This window comes from Lacerta agilis, chromosome 10, assembly GCF_009819535.1.
Source record: "Lacerta agilis isolate rLacAgi1 chromosome 10, rLacAgi1.pri, whole genome shotgun sequence".
Lineage (NCBI taxonomy): Eukaryota > Metazoa > Chordata > Lepidosauria > Squamata > Lacertidae > Lacerta > Lacerta agilis.
Genome location: NC_046321.1, coordinates 29,560,337 through 29,586,274, shown reverse-complemented (window position 1 = coordinate 29,586,274; position 25,938 = coordinate 29,560,337). Strand labels below are relative to the sequence as shown.

Genomic DNA, 25,938 nt, shown 5'->3' with positions numbered 1-25,938 from the left:
AGCCAGCCCATCCATTTGCAGCACCTTCTGCCCCCTTATTCTACAGAGAAGAACCTCAAATCTGGACTACAATGTTAGCCTCTCGAGAAACTGCCATAAAACATGCCCACCAGTCCCTAATATATTGCACCTTTTGTGGATTTTCATTATAAGCCACTTTGGGAGCTAATTGTGCTAAGTTTAGACCACCATGGGTACGTACCTCAGTTTCAGAACACACTTTCTGGATGTGGGCTTTGACAATTGTGTATCTGCAATGCTTCATGAGTAATGTACTGACTGGGCTAGACAGACAAAATAAAATATTGTATCTTGGGCCTGATTTATGCATTACTCAAGAAGCATGGCAAATATTTAATCATCAGAACTAACAACAGGAAAAGGTTGGTTCCACAACTGAGGTGCTTATGTGTGGTAGTTAACAGGATGGCACCACGGTGAGGAATGCTGCTTTAAACGATCTGCTAGATGACTGCAGCAGCAAGAGCACAACCACGTCAACTGTTCCATGCTGCTAAAGGAAATGCATGAATATGGATTTAATGATCCTTATCATAATAATATAGGATAGGCCAGGAGTATTCCCAGAATCAAACAGGGTGGGGGTAGGGCATTACTAGCGAGACCATCAGCCGCAGCTCATTGTTGAGCAACTGCTTTGCATCCCCAGCATCTCCAGGTAGAGACACTCTAGTATGAAACCCTGGAGAGTAGTCTGTCAGTCTGTGCAGAGTCAATACCGAGCTAGTTAAAGGTTTGACTTAGTACAAGGCAACTTCCTATGTTCCTATGATGAAGCCCAGCCCACTTACTTGTTATCATAAAAGCTATGTTTCGCAGCTAGGTTGGAGCACACTGCTGGCGAGTCCTTGGTCCCTTTGCTGATTATCCGGGGTTTGCTATCAAAGCAGATCTGCAAGCACACCATTAGAAAAGGGTTTCAGACTCTTAAGTCCCTAGAAATTGCTTTAAACAATCATTTCTAAAGCACTTCCAGTGCACTGTAATATTTGCCTAACAAGGGCTGAAATCTGAATGGTTCCCAAATGGAACCCTGGAGAGCCCCTGACAGTCAGTGTCGACAATACTGGACAAGATGGTCCAATGTTCTGATTCAGTGTAAGACAGCTTCTTGTGTTCCTTTATCATGCTCCTGGCAACTTGTGATTATAGGTAATTATTATTATAGACGAGGAATTAAGGCTAAGAGGTTGCAACCTGCCCACTCAAAAAGTCAACGAGTCCTGTTCTTCCAGGACCCAGCCCAATGTTCCATTGACTAGAACACAGTGGCTTTCTGCTAAGTTACTTAGTGAGAGAACAGGATGCTTATTGTAATCAAGCCACAACCACACAGTGATGTTTCCAATTTATGTTTCTCAGCAGTACTGGAGATTTTTGGAGGCCAGCTCAAGGCTAGCCACATAGCAACTAGGCAGTAGATTCCAGAGAGGTGCCATTTTCCATCACTTTAAAACAGAGCTGCAACACACAATGGAGTGTGTGAGAGAAAGGGTAAGCAGAATTTTGGTGTTTTTATGCAAAACCAAAACTAACAAATGTCAGCACTGAACAGTATTCTGGGTGAAAGGCTCAATGGTCCAGTTATGTAGCTAGACAAGAAGGAAGCAGTGAAAGGACATCTTGCCTGCCTTCTACTCCATACCTCACAGAGAAAGGTGAATATGCCCTGGTGTTCCTTCAAGATCCTGGCAATGGTCAGGCTGCCCCGCTTGACTCCGCCCAGCGGGTCAAAGAGGAGGTCACGATTCAGAGTCCCCTTCCGCTCCTCTGTCCACACGTCGATCTCCTCCTGGTGGTACGCGAAGGTGCAGTTATCCCCGTACTTACAGTCCTGCTTGTTAAGCATATCTACAAAGCAACAGACACCACACCACCACACAAGGAATGGAGGCTGGAATCAGAACCAAGCTCTCTTGCCACCCCTCCATCTGTTTCCTTCTCTTCCCTCCCACCCAGCCCCAAGATCACAAACAGTTAAAAATAAACCAATAAGTTCAAAATATCACATCTTGCTGTAGCCCAGCCTTCCCCAACCTGGTACCCTCTGGATGCTATTGGGACTACAACTCACATCACCCTGGACCATTGGCCATACTGGCTGTGGTTCATGGGAGTTGCAGTAGAACAACAACAACATCTGGAAAGTACCACACTGGAGAAGGTTGCAATTAGTCATCCTAATAACTCAAGCCCCAGTCATCTTTACTAATGATTAACTTAATCTCCCCAAGGAGACCTGCCTGACACCTGCCCATTTTGGCATAAGACAGACAATTTGATTTTCTTAAGATGTTAATTTAATCATTCTTTTCTTGGCTGATGGCAATTGTGTTTTTATGCTGCCCTTTTAAATCTTTCTGCTTTAGGTGTGCTTTTGTAGATCTTTTATCTTGTTTTATAACTGAACTTTGAAAATTTTGTAAGCCACCATGATGGGGAATCAATTGAAGGCAAAGGTATAAATCCCTATAATAATTAAAGTCTGTACACATTCATGAAGGAGAGGGTAGGTCAGTAGGAAACAGGTCATTGCTACAGAAAGCAGCCTCTCTCTCCCCATGCCATATTTCACAGAACCCTCCTTCTGTATGAAGCAGTCCCGTTCCCTGCCCCATGCACCCTTTCCCTTCAATTCACCTTTGCACAGATAATAAGATCCCACAAAGTTTGTCTTGGTTGGCCGTGGTCGGATTCTCTTCCAGGTTTTATCTTCCGAGTTGCAGCGCCTGCCCAGCAGTATATCCCGCTTGCACTTGTGTTCCAGGCCTTCTCGATAGGTATAATCGCCAGCCTTGGGTCCTACAAAAGGGGAGACAAGATTAACAAGAGCCCAGTTTTTCCAATAGCAATTAGTCCAAGTCACCACAAGCAAATAACCTGTTTTGGGATAGCAGATGCGACAGGCTTGTTTGAAGATGTGAGTGGATGCCAGCGGATTCTTCACAAGCAGAGCTGTGTTGGGCATCATTGACTCTGGCTGACACATCAGCAACTCTACCACTTTGGGTACCGTTGGGTGACTTGGTCCACTGTGGTTTGCCTGGAGGGGGGGGGAATTGCAACAAAAAGTAATTGAACCCCTCTCCTGAAGTTCTTTAGGTCAACCTGCATTTCAGAAAGAACAAGCCAAAGAGGGCAGACTAAAGCCCTTCTCATTGATGACTCTACTCTACACGCAGGGAGAATTACTCTGACTTTCGTGGTCAATCCAAAATACAATCTTGAGAATTCCCATGAATTCTAGGCAGGGTTGCAAAGTGGAATAGACTGGATGAAATCTGGGTATCAACTATATTACTGACAGTTACACTGAAGGTGCATCTGAAAATCTATTTCCTTCTTATTTGAAAGCTTATTGGAAAGGTCAAAGAGTATCCTACAATTGTCCAATACACTTTAGTTGCCTATGTGGTTCAGCTAAAGTGTCATATATAGCTCAGGAGGGGGGAAACAACTTTTTTCCTGATACATGGCTGTACCATGGTAATTGTAAAAAATAGTGAAATTATTAGTTTTTTGTAACAGATTTCATTAGCTTTCCAACACAGTTTTAACATTTTAAATCACATACTTTGTTGACATTATATCTTAAATTAGAAAAGGTAACATCAGCCATGGCAGCATAAAGAGCTCAAGCAACCTGCCGGAAGAATGGGCTGTCACATGAAAATGCAACCTATACACCTTTCAAAAAATCCTAATGAAGTTTTGCCGCCTTACATGATGCCAAGGGGTCCATTTTCAGCTCTTGGCCCACAGATTATTCTATCTCCCAATCCAGAGAAAAAGAGAACAACTACTACTCACCAAGGATGGTGGTTTCTGGATACCAGCAGGCTGCCGTGGTTCTTGTGTGCTGGTTTCCTCTGAACAAGGAGAGAAAAATCACAAGAGAAATGAAGACAGCTGGCCAGTGTTACAAGCATGATTGCCAACTACCCGAGCACTACCACATTCAACTACCGTCTCTTTTCTTAAATTCCCAAGAGGCAACAGAATCCAAGTTCCATATTCTTTTAGCACTTGAGGCAAATAGTTTCAATAATTTAAAAAAAACCCTAGATTTAAGAAAGAAAATAATAGTAATGCTCTTGCACAGCCCTGCCACCCAGGTCATTAACATGAGGTCTGCATAGGGAAATATCCCAGGGGGTTCTCTCTCCATTGTTAGTTTCAAATTACTCCAAAGAGGCAGTTCTCACCAAGAGGAAAATTGTTTTCTAGTGGTTTAGGTATCACTGGCTAGAAAAAGACTCTTTTCTTCAAATTTGCTTTGGATTATACAGAAACATACCTCCTTCTCCTTCATCCTCTTACATGTTAATCTTGTTATTCAGTCAAGTAATTTTTAAGTTTCTCTTAATCTATAATGCAGCAATGAACTAATACTCCTGCTGTTTGGTGCAAACCACACGAGAGGCACTATACAAAGCAACACATCTATCCATTTGCTTATTTATTATACCCCGCCTAGTTAGAAAAAAAGAAACACTTGCAATTTAAAAGTGACAATACAAGGCTGGGACATAGGCCAGGAACAGATATGAGTGGTGAGAAGGAGAGAGTTAGATGGCAGTGGAGGAGCATGTAACATGAGCCTAGGGCAGTTGATTCTTCACAGAGATATGCCTAGAAATTATATTGGGTTTTAATAATAATAATAATAATAATATTATTTTTATTTATACCCTGCCCTTCCCCGCCAAACCGGGCTCAGGGCGGCTAACACCAATAAAATCACAACAAAAACATAAAACAATTCATTAAAATACAGATTAAAATACAATTTAAAATTTAATCTAGACTGCAGCCTCATTTTTAAGTAGCCCACCAATCACACCAAAAGAATGAAACATCAGGGTTTTGATGCAGCATTGCCCTTCCTTTCTTACAAGATAATGTGACTCTAACAGGCCCCACACCTACCAACAGTAAAGGAATCCAGCGCATCTAGTGACCCCCTATTGGTTCCAAAAGCATCCAACACATCGAGGCGGGACTCTGTGTATGGGAGCAAGTCTAGCGAATCCAGTGAGTCCAGAGGGGAGCTTCCACTGCCACCCACAGGCGATTCAAAGGCATCCAGGACAGATGAGGAGGAGAGCTGCTTAGTGGCATCCATCACAAGGCCAAAGGAAGCAGGAGGGAGCGGTGTGGAGACTGGAATGCTGGCGGTCACCACGGGAGGGAGCAAAGGAGTGCCGCCGGGAAACACGGGGATCAGCTGGGGCATCTCACTAGACAGGTTGGCAGGGATGGCACCTTGGACCAGGGACTTCAGCAAGAGAGATAAAACATGATACAGTTAGAGGGGAAAGAGATGAAATACACCAAATACACAAGGTAGGTAGAGCAGGGCACTATGGCAGACAGAACTGAAGACTAGTTTACAGTTACTTTCTCCAACGCAGCAGCATTATCAACCAGTATCTGGGTAGACCCTCCTCTCTTTTCGGGTGCAACTCCTCCCCCCGCCACTGCAGTTCAGCATTACACAGGCATCAAGACTAACCAGGTGTCAGAGGCATAAGTGGCATTAACTGGATTGGGGGAGCAGGGAGGAAGAATGCAACAGGTAAACAGATCCAGTACGTCCAGTTACAGGTAGGTAGCCATGTTGGTCTGCCATAGTCAAAACAAAATAAAAACTAAAAACGAAAGCTCATACCAAGAACAAACTTAGTTGGTCTCTAAGGTGCTACTGGAAGGATTTTTATTTTTATTTTTTATTTTGTTTAGATCCAGTAGGGTACCAGAAAGAAGCTTCAGGAAGCTTCAGGGAAGGAGAATGTGCCCAATGTTGACCTAGAGCATTGGTATATCTAGGAAAGAACCGTCTACTCTGATGAGCAGTCGCTGTCTAACACGGACAGTTGGTCTTTCCTAGGTAAAGGGACGCCTGACCATTAGGTCCAGTTGCGGACGACTCTGGGGTTGCAGTGCTCATCTTGCTTTACTGGCTGAGGGAGGCGGCATACAGCTTCCGGGTCATGTGGCCAGCATGACTAAGCCGCTTCAGGCGAACCAGAGCAGCGCACGGAAACACTGTTTGTTTACCTTCCCGCTGGAGCGGTACCTATTTATCTACTTGCACTTTGACGTGCTTTCGAACTGCTAGGTTGGCAGGAGCTGGGACCGAGCAACGGGAGCTCACCACGTCGCGGGGATTCGAACCACCGACCTTCTGATTGGCAAGCCCTAGGCTCTGTGGTTTAACCCACAGCACCACCTGCGTCCCTTGGTCTTTCCTAGTACATGCCTAATACTTTTCTAATACAGGATCCTTTCAGGTTGAAGTGTCAGGGATTGAACCCTGGATTTCCTGTATACTGTGCACAACACATGCTCTGCCATTAAGCTATGGAATTCCCCATTCCTGATATCAGAGCTTTCTCTTAACCATGATTTGAAATGGATGTTGGGGAGGAAACCCTGGGCAGCTTCAACCACTGTCAACATCAATGCCACTGTATCACTTAATTGCATGTAAGACTAGTAGAGAACAATCTGCACTCCAAAAGGCCAACATGTGTGGACAGGGAGACCAGAACTCTGCTTCCAATTGCTTAACCACAGCTATACAGTTGGGAGTTGTAGATGTGCACACACCCTTTGTGTTCCCAAGGTGATAAACAATGCCACATGGAAATGTATAATATACTCAGGTCTCATGTTGACTCAGATTTCGTCAGATACTTAGAAACCAAGAGGAGGAGTTTATGGGCAGGGAAGAGAAACCAAAAGGAGGAGGGAGAAAGACACAGAACTCTCCAGTGCATGAGGAGAAGAGTGAGGGAAAGTAAAAAAGGAGTGACTGAAAGCAGAGACGTAGATGGATAGATAGACCTAGGAAATCTACTCTTACCAGAGGGTATTGTGACCCATCTGCAATAGAATCCAGAATGGAGTCCAGTTCATGCCCAAGAACTCCTCCTTCAGTGAAGTCATCAGCACCCTCAGACCCTGGCATGGATGCAGCCTCAGTAGAAGGGAGCAGGGTGGCGGCAGGCAGTGAAGTTGGTGTGCCTTTCGTATCCAAGTCAGTTGATGGAAAGGCAGAGTCCTCACTCACAGAGACATTGGGAGGGGTGACGCACTGGATACCGAGAGAGCTGTCTGCAAGGCAAATTATTTGATCACATCCAGATGGCAGCACACACACAGAAATTGAAGCTCAGAGACTCTTGCTCTCTGAACTACAGGAAGCTACTGTATGCCAGGAAGTTTGTCCAACTAGCCCAATATTGTACACTCGGGGGGGGGGGGCAGTGGCTGTCCAGGGTCTCAGGCAGAGGTCTCTCTCACCCCTCTATCATCATCCACTATGCGATCCTTAGAAATAGAAATACCAGGAATTGAACCAGAGACCTTCTGCACTCAAAGCCTGTACTATACTGTGTCTCCCATCTTCAAAATACGTCTTTCAGTATCTGGCAGAGTACAATCTAAAGTCATGTTTCCAACAGTTTCTTCAAATTTTATAGCATGCTAGCACCCTGTGTATCATGGGAAAATGGTATCTCCTGCAGTGGATTTCATTCACATGTGCTGGGAGCTTCAGCATACACTGGTTTTTCTGCTGGGACAACTGCAAACCCAGTGCAAGGTTCTCAAAGCTGGCTCAGGGAGGGAAGTTGCAAGAGAAAGAACTTACTTCCGCCCTCCCCTCTACCAGCACCTTTTCTGTCACTTCAGTTATAGTCCTTAGTGGCAAACCAGGTGGAAGAACCAGAGGTCCTGAAGATATGCCCTGAGACTTTCTAAAGTCAAAGCTTAAGTCAGCAAGAGAGACAAAAATTGTTATGAGTCAAAGGAACATAAAACTAATCACCTGTTTCAATGTCATCTACAGAGCCCAATCCATTAGAAACAGTCTGCAAAGAGAAAGAATATACTATTGTCATCCCTCTTGCGGGGGGGGGGGGGGGAGGGAGTTACTACTCTCAGCATTCAGATCTTTTCTCCAATTTTCACAAAGAGTTATTTCAGGGCCCACAGTGATGTACCTAACTACAGCAGTTTGCAGTTTTTTCCTCTTGCAAAGTGTTTATTCACTTTAATGACACACATACTGGTCTTTGAAACTAGCACTAATTTCCTCTCCTTCACCCTTCCCGCCAGGCTTCAGGGAAGCTTTCAACTATTAAAAAACACAAAAAACTTGGGCATATGTTCATCTGGTTAAATTTTCTTTGGACCCCTTTCCTGTTGGGTTTATTTTTTTAAAAAACCTTGAAATACTGCTCAGGCCATGTGAGTTATGTGACTAGTTGGACCGACAATCAGTGCTCTACACAACTGACTGACTTCATTACTGTCACAAGGACCATTAGCTAGCCAGTCAGCACTCTCTACAGCTTTTTCAGCTTCTGCTAAAATTCTGGAATGCAATCAATTGCACTTAAAATTAAAAATTTCCAGGAGGCATCATTTCTTGCAACAGCGAACCTAGGCAGTGAGTGCCAATAGGACTCTAGCCAAACGGGATCACTGAGAAACATGAGGGAGATATCGGCATACATGGTGGAATCCCAGGGTTTGAAGAACAATAAAACTCTTTAAGCGGGAAATGGGGACAGGGAATGAAATGAAGTTTCACAAAGAGGTCCTGGCTGGCTGGCATGCTGAACAGCAGCACTTGACAGTGCAAAATGTTGTTTCAGGTCTCACTTGCACTATTTTATCAATAAAGGCTACCTGATTTGGTAAGGCAGAAGACAGGCCATTACTAAGTAGAGAAAACGTTTCCAATTCCTGCTGCAAGGAAGAGAGAACAGTGGTAATCTACAAGATTCTGACACAAAGTCACTTCCATATTAAGAAGGAGCAGGTAAACATACAAGATGGCACTGACTGTGTGTGTATATATATGTATTGCCCTGTACATGCACCCTGTACACAAGACCAGAAATTGCAGCTAAACCTCACTTCCCAGTTTTATACATTCAGTACAAGGCATGCTTATATAATTAGTCAAATAGGACAATCTACTTAAAGGTTACATGCTGCTCCCAACAAGAACTGACTACAGTACTGTGTTTGGAATATCACATCATTTGCAAGTGGACAGTCTTATTTCGGATTTTATCCTGGGTGAAACTAATAGTGCTAAGTTTTGACAGGAGAGGAGGTAGGTAGTCACGCTCTCTAAGGTCTTCATAGGTAACCAGACAATATGACTCTGTTCTGAGCTGGCTAGCTGAATTAAAAGCCATTTCTAATTAAATACCATTTATAATAGTGGCAGGTGCTCTTAAAGTAGAATACTGTACAGTGGTACCTTGGTTTTCGAATGACTCAGAAGCCAAACGTTTCAGTTTTTGAATGCTAAAAACCCAGAAGTAACTGCTTCTGGGAGTAAATGCTTCGGTTTTTGAACATTTCAGAAGTCTTCTGGAACTGATTATGTTCAAAAATTGAGGTACCGCTGTACTCACCATTCCAACCTTCTGGTTTGTCATAAGCCTTTTATACATACATTTACATGCAACTATACACACCCAATTAGTACTCCCCCCAAAAAAACATGGAGGCCCTTCAGATGCTGGTGGACAACAACTCCCATAACCCCTCACCATTGGCCATGCAGTCCGGGAGTGATGGAAGATGGAGTCCAGTAAACATCAGAAGGGCCACACAGGATCCCCAAACTAGACCTGCTCGACTGCATCAAGCCCAATTCTGAGTACTGGACATGAATGGTGGTTCACCAGAACTCAACACTTCCTATTTCCGTTTTCTCTTTTGAGGATGGCCATAAACACGGGAGAGTACCAAGCATAGCTGTCAACTTTTCCCTTTTTTAAGGGAAATTCCCTTATTCTGAATAGGATTCCTCGCAAGAAAAGGGAAAAGTTGACAGCTATGGTACCAAGCACTTCAGAGGTTACCACACATTGCCTGCACAACCATCTTGATGCTCACTAGCTAGCATTAGGCAAGTCACTCTCTCAGTCTAACGTATCCCAAAGGATTGTTGGAAGGATGCAATCACATAACCCTATATATGCCAACTGAAATAAACGTGGGACATGAATACTATACCTGAGGTCTCTTATAGGCTTTCCGGACCCTTAATCCCAGTTTCTGTGCAAGCTCCTGGCCGAGTTGTGCCACACTTTCATCCTTCAAGAAGACAATGAGCACATTTGTTGGTGCACAAAGTATTTCACTCAATTCTTTGCAAATACAGGGGTCCTCCCCCACTTATGTGGGGTTACGTTCCGGGCCTGTCATATAAGTGTAATTCTATAAATTTCATAAGTGAAATTGCATGAATCCTCTAAATGCCTATTTTCCCCTGCTCCCAAGCTCTCTCTCATGCCGTCTCTCCAATCCAGACCAAAATATCTAAAGGTGAGATATGAGCAGAACAAGGGACAGTGTCTCAGCTAGAGGGGGCATAATGGCAGGGAAGCTGGGGGGAAAGCAGCACCACTTGCAGTAAGAGAGAGCAGGGGCTTTCCCCCAGAAGCTGTCATATATAGAAATATATTTGCAATTCTAAGTGCTAAAGACAATAATAACCTTTCATATTTGTGCTGGAAACTGCATGCTCTATTTATTAGTCTGCTCAATGCTTGGAAGATTTGTAGATTCCTTTTTATTGCTCTTTGGATCAAAACAAAAGATGAGAGAGCCAATGATAGAGGAGGGGAATGGAAATCTCAAGTTTGATTGTAATTTATTTTAACACATTTATGCGCTTTCCATTAAAAAGTCAATGACTGTAAATTTGCATGCCACTACTTACATGTGGGAGGGAGAGCAAGCAGCGGCTGTTACATTCATATGCTTCCTTGTGCCTCCCTAGCTCATTCAAGCAGCGGGCTTTCCGGAATAGCGCACGGATGTTCTCCTTGTTGAATCCCAAAGCCTTCTCACTGTCTTCCAGAGCTTTCTCATGCAGGCCCTTTTGGAAAAAGAGACTATCATAACCATAAGAAGCTTGATATAAACGGATCCTACACGTCTCCTTCCATGCAAGATCTATCCCACCTAACTCATTGCCCTTAAGTTCTGCTTGTACGGAAAAGAAAGGGGGAGCAAAAGAACAGTGTGTCAGGTTAATACCCACAACAATGGATAATTCTTCCCCTTGGTGTATATTGCCTATAGTCAGATTCCTAGCCCCCACCCCCTAAAGGCAATGGAATGAACTGCACAAGTATGATCATCACCTGATGACTGCAACATCAAATAAAAGCAAGTGAGCCATGACATATCTTGAATTTTTTATTATTATTTCAACCAAAATTACTTTAATGCAGTTTAAACCTGCTTATACACAAGTCATCAAATGATGGAGAGATCAAATAAAGCAGATACATGCACAGACTAGCCCCAAGACTACTCACCATCGCAAAGTAGCAGGCAGCCCGATTGACATGCAGCTTGCATAAGAGATCCACCGGAATGGCCACCTCATCTGAAGCTGCATATTCGGCCACATTCAGCCCTTCGACATACTGAACCAGCGCTAGCTTGAAATCCTTCTCTCTGAACAAATCATTGCCCTCTGCAAATAAGTTTCTCACCAGCTTTTGCAAAAAAGCCTGTAGGAAGAAGAAAAGAAGAAATAAGACACTATGCCATCCCGTAGTGTCCTTGCTACAGCGCCAAAAAGGCATCAAAATCACCATATATGTTCTCTCATAATATAAAGGAGGCACATGATTCGAATAATCCTAGAAAGCCACAATCCCCTGTGGACAGGTTTATGAGAAAAAGCTTGTCTGCTAAGAGAAAGAGTGTTCCTTGGTTGGAAAGCTTCATCATGGCATGGTACAGTGGATGTATCTATCCAAGCCATTTGTTTCCTCACAGTGTCAGCTGGAGGAGTGGGGAAGAGTGCAGTGGACAAGATTCACTCATGCACATTAAGCCATGGTTTATGGTTTAGCATGATGTGTGAACGCAGCTCTCACCTGCTTTTTCTTCATCTAATCTTAATGATATTGTGCTTCATCACATCACAATATTACTGTTTGCTATGCAGTGTGCCAATGTCACAACACAATGTGGACAGGATTTGACAAGAAAAACAGGACCTAGACCAGTCATAGTACATTTCTAGACCAAAGGAGTTCCCTAGACTCATAGCTATGGTTGGAGAGGGGACAACCATCAAAGGTTTTAGGGCAGATGCCCTGCCAGAGGCTGCCAAACTTAAATGAGGAGTCTTAAGAGCCAGGCAACAATTCAGTAAGTAAGTGGGCTTGAGTAAATTCAAGTTTCCCATTTTAAAATAAATATACCGGTATATCTTGGGCAAGTATGCATAACTTGCTTGCTCAATTAAAGCAAATTTGGCAGTATCAAAGCTAAGCTGTACTCAGACCCACTGAAGTCAAAGTACTTAAGTAACTTAGTCAAACAACAAAAATATTATTTGAAAGTAAATGCCCACATTCTTGATAGTTTTTTACCACTCATATTTTGAGAACTGAACCAAACTGGAGATCTCGGTAGCTAGAGGATATAAAATAGGAAGTATAAAAATCACCCACACAGACCCAGCTAAAAATCTCAATGCAATTCAGAATGGCATCTCCTAAATCCTAGCTGCATCCATCACTAGCATGTGGCCCTCAAAAACTTGCCCAGAAGGAAATATGGACCATGGATTGACCTCGGGCTGAAAAAGCTTCCCTATCCCTGTTCTATGAGCAACTCTGCCCATCCAGCAGCAAGAAGCAACTACTTCCCTTTCCCTCCCTGCCATCGCCACCCCAGTCACAAGGACTAATTTGTCAAGATAACAATATACCGTATTTTTCCGTGTACAGTCATACCTCTAGTTACAAACGCTTCAGGATGCGTATGTTCGGGATACGCACCGCGGCGACCCGGAAGTAACAGAACGGGTTACTTCCAGGTTCGCCGCATTGTGCATGCGCAGAAGCACGCGGTGACGTCACACGCATAAGCGCCGAAATCGCATCGCGCAGACGCAGCGCTTCAGGTTGCACATGTCACGAGTTACGAATGGGGCTCCGAAACGGATCCCGTTCGTAACCAGAGGTACCACGGTATAAGACTAGGTTCCCCCCCCCCAAAATATAATGTAAAAAATTAGGGGGCGTCTTATACATGGATACATCCCCCCATTTTCTTTAATCTGAGTCCCCCAAAACAGGGGGCGTCTCATAGATGGAAAAATACGGTATATTAAAATAACATTTGCTACTTCTTTCTTTAAAAAAGAAACTCTTAAAATTACCTCATAATCTTCTTGGCTTAGGGGTAACGTGGACCTAAACAAAGACAAAGGGCTTGTGAAGTACAGAAATACAAACATATATACACATCACTCTAATATGTGAAGCAGTATAAATGAATAATATAACCAGAAATAGGGAACCTCTTCTTTTTTACCTGTGGGCATTGGTATGCTCACTTTTCAAATACGAGTTTACAGAATGCACTTAAGTTTTTCATGGCCTGTACTTTAAACTACCAGTATGTGTACAGGAAGCTACATTATCCTTTTGGCTTCAGCCGCTGCACACAAATTTTCCTGTTGTTGAAGAATACTTTGCTTATGTTTATACACACACAAAACCTTTTGCACAAAAAATCCACATTATTTGATTGAATCTATATCTTATCTATATCACACACACACACACTTTTAATGATTCTTTGGGCAAGAAAGTAGGCTTAAAGAAACAGCAAACAGAAAGCTACTAAGTCAGGATAATCAAAAAATTGGCTGTGCTTTGGTATTGGTTTAAATTTCTTTTGACTTTCAAGGCAGTGAAAGTGACTAACACAGGGGAAAAAAGCTCTCTGGGTAAACGTACCACCAACTATAGTATTAGCCAGCACAACATCATTCTTGAACTATCATAGATGGGAACTTAAATACAGTAGAGGGAAACAAATAAGTTGTTTCAACTCGCCTGGGTGGCAATTGGCCTATTGCCATCCAAAAGTCCAATGTTTTCCCGTGTTGATAAAATGTCCCCTGCATTGCTAGGTGGCCTCATGGAGGCAATACTTTCTCCACAGCCAGATAACAACCCAAACACACACTTTGGTTTTTCTGTCTATAAAATGATAGCACTACTTGTTTTCCACATCATGGCATGGTGTCCAGTTCAATAAATTATGTCTGTCAAGTATTTTGCTGGTTCCTTCAATAGAATGAATCAACTTTCTTCAATATACAAATGGAAAAGGTTTTGCCTAGGTTCCCAAGTGTAGCTAGTTTCCATGCATAGCTGTCAACTTTTCCCCTTTCTTGCGAAGAATCCTATTCGGAATAAGGGAATTTCCCTTAAAAAAAAGGGAAAAGTTGACAGCTATGGTTTCCATGGGCTGCTAAATATGCGAAGAAGCTGGGTGTGTGCCACAGATTTGAATGGAATTTGGCTCCTCTATCCCTTATAATTGTACTACTGTACAGTTGTATGAACCAGAAGTGACTATCAACTGGAGTGCAGGGCTTAACCCTATAACGACAGTTGCCACGACAATCCATTTACTCTAGAATAGTCTTATTAAAATATGAGCCTTCCAATCTGCAGCCTTACTCTAGGAAGTTAAGACTGCAAACATCTGGTACAGTGGTACCTCGGAACTCAAACTGCTCTGTTTTCGAACGTTTCAGCTCCTGAACACCAAGAACCCGGAAGTACTCCGGTTTTCAAACATTCCTTGGAACACGAACGCCCGACGTGGCTTCCGCTGTGTAAAAACCTAGTTGTTGGCCAATTGGAAGCCGCGCCTGAGAACTCGAACATTTCGGAAGTCGAACGGTCTTCTGGAACGGATTACATTCGAGTTCCAAGGTACCACTGTATTTCACAGTTCTCACTTACAAAGGTAAAAAACAAAGTACACTCACTCAAGGCCAAGTATACATTTCCATGCAACAAGTGTTACTTATGTTATAGTGGTGTCACAATTTTGGAAGCTGTACAGGAATTGTGGTTCGATTCTTTATAAGTTTTTCTTAAATTAAATAAGTTTTTCTTAAATTTTATGTCAGCGTATTTCCGCTGCTATTTATGGAAGTTATGCTTTATTGTGTGGGCTGTTTTGGTCTTCATTTGAAGGGAAAATAAATTGTATATATTAAAAATAGATATATTAAAGGATTGCTCCATTTCACAGATTAATGAGAATAGAAACAACACAGTCTCCAAACTTGTTCACTTACTGGATGAACTGTAGTCCCTTCTCTATCTCTTCTTTACGTTTTTGTCTCTCCATAACAGTCACTGCAGTGGGGAAAAGCATATATTAAACCTTTTAGAGTTTGTGCGTACCCCACGATACAACTTTAACAATAACATAGGATCGTTTTAACTAGAGGTACCCGGGACTATACAAGTAAAGAAGGGATGGGAAACCTGTGGTTGTCCAGATGTTGTATGAATCCTCCAATGTTTCCTGAGCACTGGGTGCGGTTGATGAGACGTTAGAAGTCCAACAACATTTGGAGGTCCGCAAGTTTCTCATCTCTGCTGCTAAAACATGCATTCCAACACTGAGGAATGGTCTCTCACAGCTGCTGCTTCAAATGTGGTGGGTTAAACCAATTTATAACAGTTATAGAGAACAGTTAAGATAAGATATAAGATTAATCAATTAGGCAATGTAATAACATAGGTTAAGAGTTATAAGATTAATGACTTTTAGTAATTAGAAAGGTGAATATGAATATTGGGAATTTAGGAAGTTACGAAAAAGTATTCACAAGGGACGCAGGAGGAGGAGGCAGGAGGAAGTCCCACTACAATGTGAGGAAGTAATATTAGGTATAAGAATCAGGTATGTTGTTAGGTATTGTTTTGTTATTTGTATGTTATATGTATGTTTTGGTGTAAAAACCTTAATAAATATTATTATTTTTAAAAAATAGAATTGTATAGAGAACAGTTCCCACCCTCAAATGGGCCTAGGGACCAATAGAAGAGTGCAAATACTGCTATTAAACATAACTACATGTAAGTGCATATTACAGTAGCAACACCCCCCCCCCTTTTAAAGCAAGGATAAAGTCTGCTTGATCCACACTGCCCCAAAATGGCCTCAGCTGATCTGCTACCATTCCTCAATGAACATCAATGGACTGGGGTCTGTACAGAGGAACAAAATCCTGCTTTCTGTTGACACATTTTCTTCCAGATAGATGTATGCATTACCTTTTCAATATTCCATTTTCATACATCCCCAAGTACTGTACCCACTTTTTAGAAAGCAATCTTGAAAGGCAGGCTTTGATTTCCAGGATACCATAGAAACTACCATCTTATGCATAGAGATGTTACTCTCTACACAATTCACGGCAACACAGATTCTAAGACCCATCTAGCTACACTAGGTTTTTCCAATTTTGAAGATGCAAACCAAAATGAAGGCTGTGAATTATTTATGGTGGTACAACAAGGAACATCAAAGATGAAGATGAAACCAAGGAACCAACTCAGTTCAGGAGAAAAATTCAGAGCACAAAAATTATGTCATGATTCAGTGCGCTGTTCTGACATTTCATATTAAAAATACAAAACAGGAAAATTTGTTCTCAGCTATCTTTAGCTGTGCTAGGCAAACTTAAAAGTATTTTTCAGTTGGTCAGGTGCAACACAAGATGTGCTGAGTCTGCAGCAGAATTAGTACAATATTCCAAATTGCTGGAAACTGGGTATTTTTATCTGCTGAAACCAAAATGCCATCACAAAAAGGAGAACGTTCAACACGGGGGGGGGGGGAGTCCAAGTGAGATTCAGCACATCCCATAACATACAACACAAATTAAGACTAAGCTCTGAATGAAGTTTGCAATGCTACATCAAGCCTTACTTTGTGGGATCAGTTCTGGCAGCCTGAGGACTTTGACACAGTATTTGTGACTATGCCTCCAGTGCCGTCTTGACCATTGCTTTTCAAAACTGATTAAAGCTAGCTGCGGGGTGGGCATGACTGGGTGGGTCCAGGGTGCAGTGAACACTCCTTTGCATGAGGGAGTGGTGCCTACGCCCCGGTCGCAAGGTACTCATGAGAATTGTGGCAGTGCAGTCGCAGGCATTCTAGGAGGAAACTGTTTAGATGCATTCCAAACTGAGTTTGGACCTGGGTCCAGGACTCAATTGGCCATGGTCACTCTGATACATTACCTCTATCAGGGGAGGGACAGGAGGAACGTGACCCTGCTGTTCCTGCTTAAACTCCTGATTACAGGTTTCAGTATCATTGGCCATGGTATCCTCTTGGACCATCTATGGGAGATGAATATTGGTGCACTGTTCTGCAGTGACTCTGGGCTTAACTCCAGGGATACTTCCAGAAGTTAACACTGAATACAGGTATGTGATTCTCAGCCCCCCCCCCCCGCTCTTGTGTTTTTGGGATGCTACAGGGCATTATAGTGTCTCCAATGCTATTTAACATATGTATGAAGCCACTGGGACCAACCATTAGAAGATGAAGAGTCATCAGTACTCTGATGATACCCAAAACTTTTTATCTGTAATATCTGAATTAGAAATGACTGAGTAGGCCATGGATCAGTGTTTGGAAGCAGTGGTGGGCTGGATGAGGGCTAATAAACTGAGTTTGAATCCAGGCAAGACAGTGTGTGTATGGGGTGGGGGTTGGGTTTGGGTTAATAGGTTCAGTGAGAATGTGTCCCGATCCAGGATGGGGCCAAACACTCCCTGAAAGAGCAGCTGCAAAGTGTGGAATGCTTCTAGATATAGCTCTATCCCTAGAGATGCAGGTGTCTATGATGAGAGCCTAACCATGACTGTGAATGCATTGTTACAGGTAGGTAACCGTGTTGGTCTGCCGTAGTTGAACAAAAAAAAAAAAAAATCCTTCTAGTAGCACCTTAGAGACCAACTAAGTTTGTTATTGGTATGAGCTTTCGTGTGCATGCACACTTCTTCAGATACCATGCATTGGTACTTCAAGGTTGGATTAGTGCAATGCACTCTATGTGGGGGCTACCCTTGAAGTTGGCCCTGAGGCTGCAGCTAATGTAGGAATAGGAATAGGAATAATTTATTATTGGCCAAGTACATTTTCCAACATACAGTACTTGGAATTTGTTTCGGCTACATTGCAATGTAAACATACAGACACTGTTCCTCTCACAATACAAAGAAGCAAAGAAACCCCACCCATAATTTACCTCCCCTGTACAATGCAGTGTCTAGGTTGCTTGTGGGGATAAACCACCAGCAGCATATAGCACTTTGTTTGCAGGATTTTCATAGGTTGCCAATCTACTACTGGGCCAAATTCAAGGTTTCGGTACTGACACATAAAACTTAGGACTAGGTTGCTTAAGTGATCGCCTTATCACTTATACACACAGCGGGTCTCTGTGTTCTGTAGTGTTTCTCCTTCATGTGCCCAAAATAGTAGAAACATGTTCCAAAGTGACTTGGAGCAGGGCTTTAAATGTGGCTTCCCCTGTTTTGTGGAACAGCATTCCAGTTTAGATGTGACAGGCATCTACTGTCTGTACTCTCCAGAAACAATTGAAGATTTTGTTATTTCAATAAGCTTTTCCAGCTGGGTGAAAAGGTCTCTGTTCATTTTGTACTGTTTTTAAACCTGTGTGTACGTATGTGAAAGGTTATTACTGTACTGTTTTAAAAACTTTTAAAAGCTGTTTTTGAGATAAGAGATTATTCATAAGTTTATTATTATTTATTAAAAAAATCAGCCAGCAAATACATAATCCTATTGGAAGTCATCACTCTACTTAAATTTCCAAATAAAAAAACCTGTATTTGGGATTCTTATATTGCAGGTAATACAAAAGTTAATGCATCTTACAAATAAATAACTTTGCCCACATATGACCACAGAACTGTCATCTAAATATGCTGATGTCCTTGTCTGGAAATGCATTTTTGTAAAGGTCCTTCCCAAAGGAGTAACAATTTATTGTAAAATTTAAACATACTTTAAAACATCGTTGGATTGTTTAACTACAAAATATATTTTGTAACCATGGTATTAATATTGGCTTGTTATACCATTATTTGTCTGTCAATTCCTTTAGACTGCCTTAATTTTTAGAAAGGGGAAAAAAGCAGCACAACACTGCTGTGAGGGGTGGGAAGAAGTTTGAGGTTGGTTTTTATTTTTTGCACAAATATTTAAAATCATCTTGAGTACTTCTGCTGGAGTACCGCGCCTGGTAGTACAGTATTTTGCTTCTTAGGGTTTTTTTAAAGTTCTCGAATGGGGTAACATAATAGGGAGCAGGAAACAAATGTTTCACTTTTAATATGATGTTACAGGCACTAGCCAATAGCTGCTCATGACATGCCTACAGTTTAAACTGGATGGTGCAGAATGATTTTGCCAATGGCCTAACTCGGTATAAGGCAGCTTCCTATGTTCCTGTGTACAATGGTGGTTCGAATCCCCACGACGGGGTGAGCTCCCACTGCTCGGTCCCTGTTCCTGCCAACCTAGCAGTTCAAAAGCACATCAAAGTGCAGGTAGATAAATAGGTACCGCTCCGGCGGGAAGGTAAATGGCATTTCCGTGTGCTGCTCTGGTTCGCCAGAAGCGGCTTAGTCATGCTGGCCACATGACCCGGAAGCTGCACGCCGGCTTCCTCAGCCAATAAAGCGAGGTGAGCACCACAATCCCCGAGTCGTCCGCGATTGGACCTAACGGTCAGGGGTCCCTTTACCTTTATACTGGTCTTTAGATTTATTTTCTTTTATTTCCAGTTCTGTATTATTGTTGTTGGTTTTCATTGCTTTTACTGTTTAAACTTTGGATTGTTTTGTATTTTAAACTGGATCTACAAACTGCTCAGAGATGGTATACTGCAGAGTAAAAGTTTAAAACTGCTATAACATGCACTAAAAGCTTAAAATAAGAAACGAAACAAATGAAAAGGGCCACATTTATTATCATGGTTTCAAATCTCATGTTTTCCAGACTCCTCTCCAACCCTGAACCTTGGGAGTTAGTAATACAAAGCTTTTATAATCCCATGTGTCTGGAACGTTTCACCGATTATGCGATAAGGAGACTCTACCGAGAAAATGTACAAATGGCTTGGCAGAATCACAACAGGTTCGTTGCATTCATGCAAATTGTGATGTTTTGCTTTGCATAAAGAAAGCTGTGCGTTTAGTTGCAGCCCTCAATATAGCACATTAACAGGGTAACATTGAGCTGCAAACCCGAATGTAAGATTACTTTTACAGCACACATCTCCCTAGCGCTTCTATCTCCCCAAATATTTACATGCACCGTAAAGACCTCTGCAATATGAAGGGGAAAGGAGGGAGGGAACAGATTCTCTTTTTCAGCAACGGTTTAAACACGCTTCCCATTCCCCTAGTGTTCATTCTCCCAGTTTTCAACATATTTTTGTTAGCTATCATACTATAATGCAACAGGCGTATAACAGACATTAGTAAGCCTTTTCGATGTGGCTTGTACCCTGTTTATGCGCATTGGCGGCATCTTCCGTCTTGTGGTTTGCCTCTATTGCTCTCCTTCAAATACGGTCCTCATTTTCATTGCCCCCCCAGCCCCCATTAACAGCCCTAAAACACACACGCACATTTTCCTGGTTTAATTCCACTAGAATTGACCCCATTCCCACCAATCCAAGGCCTCCAAATCCCCGGCCTCGGTTAGCAAAAGTAACCGGCGTTAGATGTGCATCGAACGCGGAAACAGACAAGGAAGAGCCGCCTGCCTTCGGAAGCCACGACACACAACTTGGTGCTGCTAAGCTCACAACAAACTGTCACGGGTGGTTCTAGACAAAAAAAAAAAAAACCGCCCAAAAAAGATGCATGATTTTAAATGAAACATTTCCGTTCTGCTAAGCAACGTAACTTTTACAAGTCATAGATTATAAAATGCCAGATGAGGCAACAGCCAAACCTTTTTTTTTTTACTCAACTCCCCCTCGTCCAAGATCAGCGTTTCTGCAAAGCTTCTCTTCACTGTGACTGTATCTAGTCAGTGCTTTTGAGCAAGAAAGCAATAAAATAAAATAAAATAAAAATTCTAGAACCGCAGACCCGAAATGAAACCGTGAGAGAAGTCAAAAGGTTTCGGGGATTGCCATTCAGTTCCGAGCTCCCGCTAGTTCCTCCCCCAAAAAACTTCCCAACCTCAAAAGAAGGAGCAAAGGGTGGAAGAAGACATTTATCTTTTAAGAATTCGACCCGAATAACATTTAAGAAGAGACGATAGTAAGTGTGACTTTCGCGTCCTATTTAGTTCTGGTTGGGATTAAGCAACATATGCAGTGAGAAATATTTCCGTTACTCGTCTGCAAAGCTGAGTAAGCTTCAGGGGTATTTTGGTCCATCTTCGCTCCTCATACCCCCCAACCCAGCCACCCTCCTCCTTCCTAGCTTCCTTCCTTCACAGAAAAATAACAAAATAACCAACTCACCTCCTCTGCTTGGGGATTCCCCCTACACTCCGCCTTGATAAATGCTATGATATTACTAGAGATATTATTAGAGCATTATTACGGTTAGTAATAATACTAGTAATTGCTATTTAATTACAGAAGGCAGCATTCTGTTCCTAGAGCTGCTGCCGATACAGCTCCCTCCATGTGCCTCTTGGTCTTTTTTACTTTCATTTCCAGGTCTCTCCAGCTCAGTCTCACCAGCAAGGCAAAATGCTTCCTTGGGATCCCTCCAGGTCCTACAGTCCACTGTTTCATCGACACCACACACATAACACAGCCATCCTAGCGGCGATTTAGGCTACAATCCTAATCTCATTTACCTGAGAATAAACCCCATGGAATTAGATATGGCTTACTTCAGAGTAGATATGGTTAGAACTGCACTGCAATCTATGATGATAAATATTTGAGCAAGGATGTATAATAATAAATGAGCGAAGGAAATAAACCAACAAAATATTATTATCATCATCATCATCATCATCATCATCATTTTAAATACACAGTTAAATGCTTAATGCCCACTTGGGAATGGTAGAGCAAAAGGCTGGGAGCCAACAGTCAGTAGGTGGTGCAACAGCCAATGAGAAGTGAAGCCAACTAATTCTACTTTTGTCCTCCTTCCTGCTGAGTTCTAGAAGGATGGGACTGAGACTAAGGAGGAGGAAGCTGACAGCCATGACCACCTCCTGCCCTGGTTGTGATTAAGAAGGTTGGCAGGTGTAAAAATTATTTAACCAAAAGAAGAAGAAGAAGGTTGGCAGGTGGGTGGGGTTAGCTGATGGACAGCTGAGGTTGGGCCCCATTCATGCTAATAGAGCAGCCTCTACTGGTATTAAAGGACTTTGTTCTACAGCACAGGTTCTGTTAGTAGCTGGAAGTGCCTCTTAATACTTCGTTGCATGCTGATTTGTCATCTGGAGAAAGCCCTGGTTATATCCAAACTAGACTGCTATAATACACTACATATAAGGCTCTCTTTAAAGACAGTTCAGAATCTTCTGCTGATATAGATCACAGCTGCCAGGATACTTGTAATAGCCAAGTGTTGAGATCATGTTACAAAAAAAAATCAGGGGTTGTCAGACTTCCTATCACCAGGGCCCACTTAACAGAGCTAAAAAATTTGGGGTGCACATACCACAAAATAGTATGGGGTGCTGTTAAATAAATGAGGTTTTCCCTCTTTCCACTTGTCTGAAAATATTTTTTAGTAAACTGTCATTTCTTCTGCCCCTTCTCCTTTCATACTTAATTTGTATCATTGCCCCAAACTTCCAAATTCTTTAATCCCTCCTCTTCCTGCTCCTTTGATATTGTTTCCTTCCTCCTTCTGTAGCTTCTCTCATTCCCTTTCCCGCTACTCCCATTATTAATATTTTAATAATAACAATCAATAATAATTTATCTCTCTCCCTAATTTCCATCATTGCTCTCTTTGATCAGGAGGGGATTTCGTGGCTTGGAAATAAACCAGCCATGCGGGTAGGACGACTTGTGTACTTACATATATAGCAAGTGGAGGGGCCAGGAATCACAGCAGTAGACTAAGGTGCTTATCATTTTCCTTTCCTTCAGCCCATCCATCCTTTTTACTTCCTTCCATTATTCCATTTTCTTATACTTTGTTGGCCACTCTATCCATTGTCCTTTACTTCTTTTGATCCTTTCCTCCTTTCTAGCTGTGCATAGTACAGTCTTCCCTCTCACTTTGTCCAACTCCTATTCATGCCTTTGCACTACTCATGCAAGGGAGTAGGTGCTTGTCCAACCAAAAACTGGCATTTCAGTAAAGAAAATTCCAGGCAATTTATCAACAAATAGTACCAGTCTAAGGCTACAGTTCTAGACTCGCTTACTTGGGTAGTCATGTATAGGACTGTACTGTAAACTACTTTATCCATCTATAAATGTGTATGAATAAAGAATTATCAGAGTAATATAATAACTAAGTCACCTGTAAAAGGTGATTACTTGCAGTGATAGATAGATAGATAGATATGATAGATAAAAAATCAGAGTATATAACTAGAGGTCAAACTTTTGATAGTGTCCCAATGAGTAAAGACAACCAATTTTAGGAGTGAGTATAAAATAACGGATACTTCAAAATGGTTAGGGAATAAATGTTTAACCAGTCCAGTAACTGATGAGGAAATTAAACATATATTTATCAACTTTAATGGATTTTTTTTATCCTCTCCTTCACAGAGTTAGTCAACACTGAAATTGAGAGAGGAAAGAGGTAAATTCATTAAAAACAAGAATGCATGAAGCTAGTCAACATAATAACAGGGGATGTTGTTGATCAAGTTGCCCCCCAAATCAGAAGAAAAATCAACAAGCAATACTTTTTATTGCTGATGATGCCCCCCCTTTTTGTGGGCTGTTGAGCTTGCTCTGCTTAGTTTCATTTACCGTATGTCTCACTCTAGGGTATCTTGAGTGTTTGAAAGGCAACCAATAAATTATTTTAATAAGGCAATAAACTGTGGCAAATGAAATGGAAAGCCCTGTTAAAATTGGTGGGCTGCATATGTGGTACATATCTGCATTTTGGACATAGCAGAGTATTGCAGGCTTGGCCACATGTAGCATTTGTCACAGCAGTTTGTCTAGTGTGGCCATTAAAACATCATAAAAAGAGGGAAAGTGGACACAGTTTTGTACACAATTAGATTATGCTCATTTAAGTGTTTTTCTGCTCCACTTCTCCCCACAAAGATCTACTACCAAGCTGCACTGTAGTCAGTTTCTACCTCTTTTTCATAGCATAGCAAACCAACCCACCTCACTAGGTCAGTGATGCAAGTCACATTAGAGTCTGTTGGGATATGTAGGTGCAAGACTCCACAGCCCCACTATAATCTGTTATTTTGATGCTGTAAATTCTTGAGTAAACATATGCAATAAAATAAGGCTCTATCTGCACAATACATTTAAAGCAGTATCACACCACTTTAAACAGTTGTGGCTTCCTCCAAATAATCCTGGAAGCTGAAGTTTGTTAAGGGTGTTGAGAGAGCTGTTAGGGATCCCTACTGCCCCCCACCCCCCAGCTACAGTTCTCAGAGTTCCCTCCAAAGAGAGATTGATTGTTAAGCCACTCTGGAAACTGTAGCTGCTACAAACTCTCAGCACCCTTCATAAACTACATTTCCCTGGATTCCTTTAGGTAAGTCTAAAAGACATCTGCACTCAGGAAGTGCAGGTGTTGGCCTCTGCTCTGTCTTCTCTCCACAGGTGGACCAAATAAATTCTGACCTTCCTCGGAGGGTCTGTCTTTATTGACTGGTAAAAACCCTGCAACACCATGGCTGCTTAAAGTGATATGACAGGTGGGTAGCCGTGTTGGTCTGCCATAGTCAAAACAAAATCGAAAATTCTTTCTAGTAGCACCTTAGAGACCAACTGAGTTTGTTCCTGGTATGAGCTTTCGTGTGCATGCACACTTCTTCAGATTCAGCTGACCACCCATTCCCACCACCCTTCTGAACAATACCCCTCCCCTCTCCCTCACTATATTTAAGGATCTGGTGACTTCTGTTTCAGTGTATCTGAAGAAGTGTGCATGCACACGAAAGCTCATACCAGGAACAAACTCAGTTGGTCTCTAAGGTGCTACTAGAAAGAATTTTCGATTTTAAAGTGATATGAAACTGCTTTAAATGTATAGTTCAGATTGGGCCTAGTTCACAACACACTGAAGCAAGTGTCATTTTGTAAAAGTCTAAACTATGCCCTCCAACATTTCTCCGATGAAAATTGGGACGTCCCATTCCATAACGATAATTTACTTTTACATGTCTTACTGGGTTGCCCCAGCCATTTTGGGCAGCTTCCAACATGTATAAAACATAATAAAAACATTAAACATTAAAAAACCTTCTCTATATAGCATTTACTAACATGAGTTTGGCCAAACTGCGAGAGGCAGTGAAGGATAGGCGTGCCTGGCGTGCTCTGGTCCATGGGGTCACGAAGAGTCGGACACGACTGAACGACTGAACAACAACAACAACAACATATAGCATTGCCTTCAGGTGGCTCAGAGATTGGATAACTTTAAACTCTCCAACATTTCTCCATTGAAAATAGTGACATCCTACCATACCTTCCAACATTTCTCCAATGAAAATAGGGACATCCTAAGGGAAAGTGGGACATTTGGGGATCAAATCAGAAATCAGGATGGCTTCTCTAAATCAAGAACGTCCCTGGAAAATAGGGACACTGGGGGGCGGGGGCGGTGTATACTAGACCAGAGGATTTTCAGAATAAATTCTCCCCCCCCCTTCACCTTTTTCTAAACTAAAAAACTTCAAACGTTGTAATTTTTTCTCTTAAAAGAGTTTCTTAAAGGTACAGTAGTTCTTAAAGGCACAGGAATTCTTCAAGAAAATAGGTAGCAGTCGTACTAAAAACAAAACAAAACCATAGAATCGTATCCAAACCCGTTACACAAGTCTGACCCGCCGCTCCAAGCA

General features: G+C 42.1%; 1 protein-coding gene across 5 annotated transcripts in view; it reads right to left on the bottom strand.

Annotated features, from left to right (window-relative positions):
• Nucleotides 1-25,935, bottom strand: part of ZC3H7B (zinc finger CCCH-type containing 7B) — a 43,598-nt gene extending 17,663 nt beyond the window's left edge. The window contains exons 1-15 of one of the 5 annotated variants that reach the window (XM_033163314.1): nucleotides 25,917-25,935; nucleotides 15,191-15,251; nucleotides 13,247-13,280; nucleotides 11,382-11,579; nucleotides 10,778-10,936; nucleotides 10,069-10,149; nucleotides 8,722-8,781; nucleotides 7,856-7,898; nucleotides 6,890-7,140; nucleotides 4,951-5,299; nucleotides 3,832-3,890; nucleotides 2,902-3,064; nucleotides 2,662-2,823; nucleotides 1,667-1,872; nucleotides 813-913 (exon numbers count right to left, since the gene is read on the bottom strand). In XM_033163314.1, the coding sequence (XP_033019205.1) occupies nucleotides 813-913; nucleotides 1,667-1,872; nucleotides 2,662-2,823; nucleotides 2,902-3,064; nucleotides 3,832-3,890; nucleotides 4,951-5,299; nucleotides 6,890-7,140; nucleotides 7,856-7,898; nucleotides 8,722-8,781; nucleotides 10,069-10,149; nucleotides 10,778-10,936; nucleotides 11,382-11,579; nucleotides 13,247-13,280; nucleotides 15,191-15,243 (1,919 nt within the window). In that variant the 5' untranslated portion in view covers nucleotides 15,244-15,251; nucleotides 25,917-25,935. Of the gene's footprint in view, nucleotides 1-812; nucleotides 914-1,666; nucleotides 1,873-2,661; nucleotides 2,824-2,901; nucleotides 3,065-3,831; nucleotides 3,891-4,950; nucleotides 5,300-6,889; nucleotides 7,141-7,855; nucleotides 7,899-8,721; nucleotides 8,782-10,068; nucleotides 10,150-10,777; nucleotides 10,937-11,381; nucleotides 11,580-13,246; nucleotides 13,281-15,190; nucleotides 15,252-21,427; nucleotides 21,645-25,916 lie in introns of those variants that run through there. The other 4 variants (XM_033163317.1, XM_033163312.1, XM_033163315.1 and 1 more) reach the window with 4 other exon arrangements.
• Between the last annotated feature and the right edge of the window lie 3 nt (nucleotides 25,936-25,938).